The sequence below is a fragment of the Austrofundulus limnaeus genome, unplaced genomic scaffold, assembly GCF_001266775.1.
Source record: "Austrofundulus limnaeus strain Quisiro unplaced genomic scaffold, Austrofundulus_limnaeus-1.0 Scaffold36, whole genome shotgun sequence".
Classification (NCBI taxonomy): Eukaryota; Metazoa; Chordata; class Actinopteri; order Cyprinodontiformes; family Rivulidae; genus Austrofundulus; species Austrofundulus limnaeus.
Window position 1 is genome coordinate 2,740,949 of NW_013952438.1, and position 10,225 is coordinate 2,751,173.

Consider the following 10,225-nt stretch of genomic DNA (forward strand, 5'->3'; position numbering starts at 1 on the left):
ACAAATCTGAAAGGTGAAAAATACTCGTCCTGCCCCTGAGCTGTTTCCTCTAAGTAACTGAGCAGTTTAGTTGGATAGCTCTGTCTTAATATCTTGAAATAAGCTTTTTTTAAAGCCAGCATTGACCAGAAATACATCTGCTACATCTCCCATTAAGCATGCCAATAATCCATGGGAATTCCCTGTCAGAAAGTGCGAGCGTTCAGAATTCAAGATGGCAGCTCCTCACTGCAACTCATCAGTGAGTAACAAACACTCTCCTGTCTTTACTTTCAGTGTTATTTCTGTTTTATTTATTTCAGATTTAGTCTGTCCTACATTTAGTTCTTTTCAGTGTTTATAAGAGGATGTGGTAAAACACTGTTTAGTTAAAGTTAAACATGAAACGCTGAAGTTAATTACAACTGGCCCTTTAAGGGACACCATAACGCTCACGTGGCCCTGTGTGAAAATGAGTTTGTGACACCCCTGCACCCCTGTCTCCTCTCAATGTAGAGGTGCAGTGGCTCTACTCCGAGTCTCTCTTGGATAACCGAACATCTCACCCCATCTCTAAGGGAGAGTCCCACTAAACTGTGGAGAAAACTCATGTTGACTGCCTGTATTCAGGAACTGTGTGCCTCTAACAAAATATCAAACTCATTGGTTGTTTGGGTGCTAATGTAACTCAAATTCCTCAGTTATGACGGCCGGTCATCAAACTCCTGACAGATTTGATTTTAATGTTTGTCATCACGTACAGAAAATCACATGGCTCGAAAAAAAAAGTTTGACAACAGATCATAGAGTTTCTCCTCTGTTTTGTGCAGCCGATGCAGGAGAAACCATTTGCATGACTATGGTTTATGTGGGTGTGTACAAAACAACAACAAAATCAGTTTTGATGGAATATGTATGACCGTGCGTCCGTTCGTGCACAAACTTCTGTGTCAGTGTTTCTGCACTGAACTACACCACAGTGGGCGTCCCGACGCCTCTGCCGAGCAACTAATTAAAATGGTGCAAGCAAGTGTGAGAGAACCGGTAATTTCAGCCAGCTGTTCTCTCTTCTCTGCGCTCTAATCCGCCGTAAAGACTCTCAGATCCCGCTTGTTCATTACAATACAAACTATCAGACAGAAAGGAAGGAAGAAATGAGAGAAAAGGCATGAAAAGCAGGAAATGAAAGTCAAACAGCACAAATAACTGGAAGTAAATAGTTATTGTGCTTCTTTTTTTTTAGCCAGATATGGAACACTGGATACAGAACTCTGAGCACAAACATTGACAACGTTCTAAATAAAATCTATATTCTATACCGTATAAACATCTGTGTGGCTGTAAAGTACATGACAATAAAAAACCTTTGTAATCCCCCTTATTGGCATGTACAGGTATTTTTCCTGATTAAGACTAGTCTCTGTGGAACCAAGACTGCTGCTCCATTCTCAGAACATTCATAGTGGTTCTTGCTAAAACAGTTTTATAAAATTTCACAAGCCATAATTTTTAAGTTTACACAGGTATTTCCATACACTGTAAAAAATGAAATGTTGGATTTACTTAACCATGTTATGTTACCTGGTTCCACTTAACTGAGTTGAGTAAATTCAAAGCAATATACCAGTTATTTAACCAAAGAACATGAGTATGTCGCTTTGAATTTACTCAACTCAGTTAAGTGGAACCAGGTCACATAACATGGTTAAGTAAATCCAACATTTCATTTTTAGAGTGTAGAATTCTGTTAGTATTTAGAGGAGTAAACGCAGCAGCAGCTAGACATAGCACTACAGATACAGTCTGAGCCAATTTTAGCAAGACTATTTTAAGATTTCTGCAGATATAAACAGGGTTATGTGAAACTGATGGTGGCATAACTGCTTTTAAAATGAGTCCACTTTTGTGTAAATACTTGCCACTTCAGCAAATTTCTCATGTTTAGTTTTGCGCATTGTGGTGGTGACTTATATTAAAATCCTTCACGACAGACTGTCTCTGAGCAGATTAAACGCATAAGTTTGCCTTGAAATTTTGTGAACAAATATTTTACATCCCAAAAAAGAAAAAAAAATCTATGCATTTTTATTAATTTGTTTTACTTTGAAAAAAACACTAAGCACAGCTCTTAGATTGTAAAAGCTGCTTTAAATGTATTTTTAAGCAAAAAAAAAAAAAAAAAATAGAGTGAGGGGGATTGGGTGGGGCTCATTAGATAGATGGTAAAAGCTGCTTTGAGTGCTTTTTTTAAGTAAAAAAAGTGGGGGTTTGTGGGGGGGGGGTCATTAGAGGGTGAGGCAGAAATCACCTACAGGCCATGTTCGGCCCACAGACTTCCAGTTGCCCATTCCCGACTGAATCATATCAATGCATTTCAATGCAATGTAGTATAACATATTGTCAGGGTCTGGACTTGCTGGTTTCTTAAACACGGCTTGTGTGATAAAAAAATGAAGCTAAACTTGTTTTTTGTAAGCAGCAGTGGTGCACTATGGTCTTTGCCTAAGTAGCATTTAGCTCCAAACTGAGGTCAGCCGAACACTATAAGGTAAAATAATCAAACTTATAACCATTCCCCCATAATCCCCACTTCAAATGATGGGAGATATTCCTTTAAGAGCAAGCATCCTTAAAATAACAAGCCGTTAGAGACTAAACCTACTGTGGCACCTATGTAAACAAGATATCTTTGCACAATAACAAACACAAATGCACCCTTACAGTTGTGTCCTCCAGCGTTGCTGATTTTCAGAGCTGTCAGGTTAGAAAGGAGAAGCTGGAACTCAAAGGCGGAGAGATGCGGCTTGAATCTCTTCTCATATTCATGGAGTCTGTAAAAGAACAGAACAGGTAACATCATTTACAATGAACTGGGGCAGCACTTGCGCCAGCTGTGATGAAACACCAGTTTTATTGCATGTTAACAGTAAAAGAACAGCACAACAGATTTATTAACAACTTGTGCTTTCAAAGCAATTCTATGGCTCACATGCCATTTAAATGTGCTTCTTTTTTGAGTATTATATTTTAAATAAAGCCCAACTAGTCGACACATGGAGTGGAGAGGAAAAAAAATGTAAATGTGCTGACTGCAACATATATTCAGGGTCTTGATCACTGAGCTTTGCCATCTGCTGAAGGATGCTCTGCAAAGTCAGGCAGCACAGCTGACATCTGCCTGTTTTACTCCAAGAATCCTGCATTTTTTTCTACCTTGATGACAGGTGCAGTGTCAGCTCCACAACACTGATTTTGTACTGCAGAAAAAAATATACTCACTTATTCCTCCTAAAGAGATAAAAGAAAGACGGATAAGAAAAAAAAAAACTTCACATTCTAATTTATACTGCATTTACAAAATCCTGGCAAACAAGAATACTAAAAACAGAAGTGGGTTTTAACGAGCAGATTGAGCTAATTACTTAAATTAAACTGATCAGCTGTGTTATGAGTTCCTTAGTTTTTGTGTCGTTCTTTAAACCCTGCCGTCGAACTCAAAGTACTTGGTTCACAATGAAGCATTTTAGTAATTAGTTCATGTCTTTCACAGATGTCTATGATCCTTAAAGTCTAGTCAGTTTTGAAGAAATGTTCTAGATCAGTGGTTCCCAAACTTTTTTATCTTCTGACCCACAAAATGAACATGGCAAAAACTTGTGACCCCAAATATTACTGGTCTGAGAACACGAACTTCGTTAATAACCCTAAAAACACAGGCTTTTTGACAATCTAAACAGCTTGTACACACATATAAATATTTATTTTTACTTATTTTGTGTTTTTGTAATAATTATAGGATAAATATTACAGCAGAAATTATTTTATTACCCTTTAAATTGATTTCTGGAGATTATCCAAGGTGCTTCATGACCCATAATTGGTCAGTTTTTGGAGGATAAACATTTGTATCAGGTCAACTAAACATGGGCATAGTAACAATATTTTTATACTACATTTATCCATTTTAAATATACTAACCTCACTCCTTTGTAACAACTAAGGCAAAAATGTAATTAATTCAGAAAATAATTTCAGGACCCCACCTTGACATTTTGGGACCCGGTCCCGACCCCAACTTTGGGAAACACTGTTGTAGCAAACAGTTATCAGCAGAACTTTATCAGCTGTGACATCACTAAAAGAGCATTGAGTTCAGAGAAGGAAGCAGAAATCCTCATCCAGAACAGGTTAATGGCTGATGAGGTATTAACTATTGAAACCATCACTATTATACTATATTACTATATACAGAGCATCACTTCAAAATCGACTAAACTATCCCTTTAAGGCCCATTTCACAACAAGTGACCTACACTCCCCATGACATCAGTGATCTATTAGAATGTGGAAAATCTGGAAAACCTCCTTTACTGTGAAGTCTTTGATGATAATGCAACACTCCTTTAGTTCTCTCTAAATAGGGTTTCCTCTGCTTTTTTCTGTGTCCTCAGTTTGCTTTCCTGTATTTTCAATCACTACGGCTATGTTCTCACAGCACTACCGCAACTGCCCACAATCAAACCACACTCAGGTTCTGTCCTGGCAAGACTCTACAGGATCATGTCAAACAGCAGCTAGGTACTAAAAGATCACTCCTGGCTAACACAATATGGGGTGTGATGTAAACTTAAGGCCTGTGGGCCAAATGTGGCACACCATGGCATTTTATGTGACTCGGAAGAGTTTCAAAGAAGTACTAATGTCTTGAAATAAACATATCCTGCTTCATAGCCAGCAATGACTATAAATTGAAACTCCAGTAATGCATGTCGTGTTATTTTTACCTGCGAAATGATGGCATCCCACCTCTAAGTGGAGGTGCATAGGGTTCAAAAGTAGCTGGCAGCCTGCAGCTGTTGAAATTTGCAGTGTAAAATATCCATGCTGCAGCCATGTTGTTCTGGGAAGTGAAAATTTTCCCCGTACGAGTTGTAAATTTAAAGTGGAACATGCCTCCATAGGGAATTCCCTGTTGGGAAGTGGGAGAGTTCAGAATTCAATAGGGCAGGTACTCACCACAAGTCAATAGTGAGTAAAACTCTTAGCTTTTGCTTTCAATATTTTGTTTATTATTTAGTTCACATTTACTCAGTTGTACACATAATACTTTTAAAATGCTGTTTTGATGCAGGAAATACCAAGTAGAGCTCAGTTATTGTTTGTCAGCAGTGCTCAGCCATAGCAATGAGATGAGGAATGAAATGTCTTGTGTTTAGTTGAAGTTAAACATAATGTGTTGAGGTTAATTACAACTGGCCATTTGAAAGCAACTAATGTTTATGAGGCCATCTGTAGAAATAAGTCTATAGGCTTGGCATGAGGCCAGTATGGTCAGTTTTAAGTGAGCAAGTCCCATATGATGGATACAGTAAGTAAGTAATTAATTAAGTAATTAAGTAAGTAAATAAATAAAATTTTATCTATATATTTCTAAACAAATTCACAAGATGTTGCACAGTCATCAAAAGTGTAAGAATAACAGTAATTAATAAACATGAAAAAGGAATCCAATCAAAATAAATTGTATGAATCCAACAATAAAACATCAGTGGACTGACAGAAAATTTCCATCCCATAAACAGGTCAGCAGCAGCAGCACTAAACCGAAAAAATTAAACGAAAATAGAAAATAAAACAATACAACAATAGATCCAAAGACAAAATACCACAAAATCAAGAGAGAAATCAAGCTTTAAGTAAAAGTAACAGGCAGCTTTTAGGCCCAAACTGCATCCAACCAAACCTAGTTAACAGAATGATTGCTTATAAAACAAGGTTTTAAAGCCCTTCTGAGTCAATATCATTTAGAAGAAAAGGCCCAGTAACCTCGGACCTTAAATGTGTGTGCAAGGAATGACTTAGCAGATTCTGATCTTGAGGATCCAGGCAACAAGTAGATTTATGTGGAGAAAAAAATAAATGAACAAATAAACATGTCCCAAATTTAACTAGGTGCCTGATACAGTGCCGCCATTATCTCACACATCCACCCAGAACCCTGATAAGCTGTCACAATATTAATAAATCACCACAATCTCAGACACTTGGTGCATGATCAAAACCTTCCACAAACTATGATGTACTACCACGCACTGTAAAATCTGTTTTTACCGATTTTTTAATTTAACTTAATATTAAACATATTTTTAATAAACTATTAGGAAATTTGTTGAGATAAATTGTAAATATGAGTTAAAAACATTGATTACAAAATGCTAACATGGATTTTTTTAAGTCTAATTGTATTTTCTTAGCTCTGTCCCTCCCCCTCCTAGCTCAGGTTATGCTATTTTGGTTGGACTTGAGACAGTTTCTGCATCGTTTTCAGGGTTAAGGAATCTATCATGATAAAGTGTTTTGTCGTATCCTGAGAACTTTATTTTAAAATGCCCCAGTAGTTATGCTGAAACAAACTTTTAGGTTTAATGTAATATTTAAATCCAATCAGCTAATGTCATTCAACCTCACATGCAGATAGGTCAGTTATACTAAGCAGTTTAAACAATTAGATTAACTTAAGTAAAACAAAGTTTAGACAACTTACTAGCTATTAATCAGAAATAGTGACACTAGTTCAAACAACTACCTAATGAGTTTGTTCATTAAAATCAGCCATGATAGCATGTATGTTCACACAGAAAGGGCATTTTAATTAGACAACATTAAACAATGTTAGAAGTGAGTTTACACAACTTCACTCACATTTTAAAGCTGAACCAGCATGTTTCAATTCGATTACAATGTGTGTAATGGGGAACCTGCTGCATTTTTCACACACAGGATGCAGCTTTGCGCTAGAAGATGCTAGAACACTTTGCCAATATCCTGCAAAGCCCATTCACACTCTGGCTGAAGTTTGCCGCGGGTTTGTAATTTACTGTGAAAAGGCACTTTATTTAGCACCAAGCAGTATTACACAGGCCAATTTCAGATTTATTTGGAAATGTTCAACAATTTTTTGTCATATTTTTTCTACTTTAAATGTAACACCAGGGTGTGTTTAATAAAAGGTGACTGTAAAGTAGGTTTTGAACAGTCAATTTTAAAATATTTTTTTGAAACTTGTAGCTATTCACAGAAAATCAAATCCATTCCTAAAAGTGTCACTAGAATCTTGTGCACTTCTGACGTGGCTGTAGAAATTTCTTTGAAAACAGCAGGCCTGATTCTCACCATTTGCATTTATTCACATACAGCATGTGTGCATACATCCATGGCTTGCCACACACACAGACGTGCTTGATGCGGTGGGGTCCTTGTTTCCTGGCCTGACATGTAGGCATGGTAATAAAGAGAGGCAATTACAAACAGGGCCTCAAAGCCATGGTAATGGAGCTGGTCAGACAGCGATAAGCAGAGTGTGCATGAAAGTGAACAAACTCCCAACCGTGCTTTCCCTATGGAGTGTCAGTGTCCCTTTTAATCAGCACCAAGCAGAGCGCAGAGAGCCAGACAGTAATTAAACGCGTTCTGCAGAGGATGAGAGGCGATCATCAGAAGGGAAAAAACAAAAGAAAAAAAAAACCACTGGACGCACAAGCAGAAACACAAGCACCCCCCAAAACAGATAAGACCAGTGTTGTATAAAGTACCTCAAAGTGATACTTGAGTAAAAGTACAAGTATCTTATCATAAAATAATTTGGTAAAAGTTAAAGTCTTCTCTAAAACTATTACTTGAGTAAAAGTCTTAAAGTATCTGATATTTTTTGTACTTCAGAATCAAAAGTAAATTTCTAACACAAAATCTACTTCAGTATTAAAAGTGAAAGTACTGAGTAAAAGTCAGCAGTTAGATTTTCCAAAATCACATTTATTGGGAGGTGACTTCTCCAAAAACATTTTTTTCTAATGGCGTGCAGCTGTGATGGGTTGTGTACAAGCTAACAGTGTCAGAATGGTATATATTTATACTTCTCATCCAACCACAGTTAAATTCACTCTATCCAGGAGACACAATTTATCAGGATAGTATTTTTATAAGTAATAACAACTCAGAATAAAACAGGAGTAACGACTTTCTACTTCTTACCGTTTTTAAAAATGTAGTGAGTAGAAAGTACAGAAAATTGTGCAAAAATGTAACGAGTAAAAGTAAAAAGTACGCTGAAAAATAATTACTCAAGTAAAGTACAGATATCCAAAATTTCTACTTAAGCACAGTAACAAAGTATTTGTACTTAGTTACTTTAAAATTCTGGATAGGACAACTTGAGCGAGAAATTTACAAGAAATAAGGTTTTGTAAATATGAAGTTAACTTCGAGGGAAGTAAAAATATACTGTATTTATTTAATGTATAGAAACATGGTGTTTGCATCATGTAACTATGTGAGGCTAAATAAAAAAATAATTACTTTTATTTACATTAAATTATTCAAAAGGGGGCAGGGTATTATGAAAAATTTACCTTTTTTAGCTTTATATCATGTTATAATATCATCGCATCAAAAACAAACCCAGAGTGCTGCTTTGACTCATTTATGCATGTTTGAGAAATCCTCAAATCTCCTGTGGCCATGTGGAGCTGCCTGCTGCTACAAAGCACCGCCTATTTGCACAAAGCTCCTCCCTGGAGCTCAGTCTGCAGCCGAGCTCCTGCCCCTCGGAGCGCCCCTCCCCCAGGATCATTGTGAGGACGTGGTGAAGTGGGAGTGTTGAAAACGGTAGGAGGTTGAGACAGAGGGCAATTTTAAGGTGTTCAGACAGGCAATGGTGCAAAGTCAAATTAATTTTGATATATGAAGCATTTCCATAACATTGAAGGTTACATAGTTACTTGATTGTTAGGAGGGCGTTGCCAACAGCAGCTTATTTGCGTAAACATTCTGAAAGGAGCTCAGAACAGGCAGAACTGACCAGGTGAAATCTCATTATCTGAGTATGATTTTTTGTGTATTAAATCTAATGAACATGTTTTGTACAGCCCACAGATGTATTCTGTATTGTTCAAGGAACCATATTTGGTCCTCTGTAATGTTCACCTTTATAGTGCGTCATTTACATATCGGACCATTATAAACTATTTGTATTCTAAAATTTTATTCCAGGATCTCATAAAGTCCACACAAACTTTCAGCTACAATAAGGCTGCAGATGGTGAAGACCATGGTCTATCCTAAACACATGGAAGAAGGTGCGGTCATATGTGTTGTGTAAAATTTAACTTCCTGGCCATCAAAGGCAACACTGTGTCCGCTACAAACCTATCACCTCTCATCACACCATCCTCACAGTGATGCATATGGCAGGATCATGCTGTAGGGATGGTTTTCATTAGCAGCGACAAGGGAAACTGGCCAGACTTTAAAGGAAGTTGAATGGAGAAAAATACTGTAAAGAGAAAATCTTGAGAAAAAAACCCTGCCTTCAAGCGATTTCAGACTAGGACAGTAGGACAAGTGACTTTAAACACATTGCTGAAGCAAGTTTTTGGTAGTTTAAAGGCAGAGAAAAACATAAATATTTTGAAATGGCCCAGTCAAATCCCAAACCTCAACCCAGCTAAGAATCTGTGGTATCATTTCAAGGTTGTTGTGCATCAGAAACAGGCAGCCAGTCTAGGGGAGATGGAGCAGTTCTGCTATAAAGAATGGACATCATATTCCTGAGGCTAGATAGACCAGACTCACAGAGATGTACCTGAAGGGTCTTGATGCTGTAACCATTGCAAAAAGTAGCTCTTCAAGTTATAGACTTTAGATGGGAGAGGTGGGCTGAGGGTTGGGGGGTGATGTAACTCTACTGCACATGCAGTTTTCTGACAGACAAAACAGTGAACTGATCATTACTAACTTAATAAAACACCATCCCTAGACTGTAAATAAAGGCCTGAGCTTGTTTTTCTCATTCCACTTTGACATCAGTATTATGCTTATATGCTGCGGATTTGCACACAGTTACAAACAAGGCAATAAAACTGTCCCACCTACTCGTTTCAATGGAAGGAACACGAGAGAGAGAGAGAGAGAGAGAGAGAGAGAGAGAGAGAGAGAGAGAGAGTGTGTGTGTGGGGGGTGTTTGCTATCTGTTAAAAAGCATTCACCTCTTTCTCTCATCAATTCCCACAGCTTGAATCCCTAAGCTTCCATATATTTCTCCTCCATCGGATTTTAAAATGATCTCTGCATCAGGTGGGAACACAAAACCACTTAACAGGTTATCATATTTACCATCTATGAATGCAGATGCAGTCAGTCAAGAGGTGTGTGTGTGTGTGTGTGTGTGTGTGTGTGTGTGTGTGTGTGT

At 37.5% G+C, this 10,225-nt stretch overlaps 1 protein-coding gene across 1 annotated transcript in view; it reads right to left on the reverse strand.

Annotated features, from left to right (window-relative positions):
• The window catches only part of lamc3 (laminin, gamma 3), a 222,388-nt gene that overhangs the window by 68,787 nt on the left and 143,376 nt on the right, over positions 1–10,225 (reverse strand). The window contains exon 11 of the mRNA XM_014006615.1: positions 2,701–2,810. Within this exon, the coding sequence (XP_013862069.1) occupies positions 2,701–2,810 (110 nt within the window). The remainder of the gene's footprint in view (positions 1–2,700; positions 2,811–10,225) is intronic.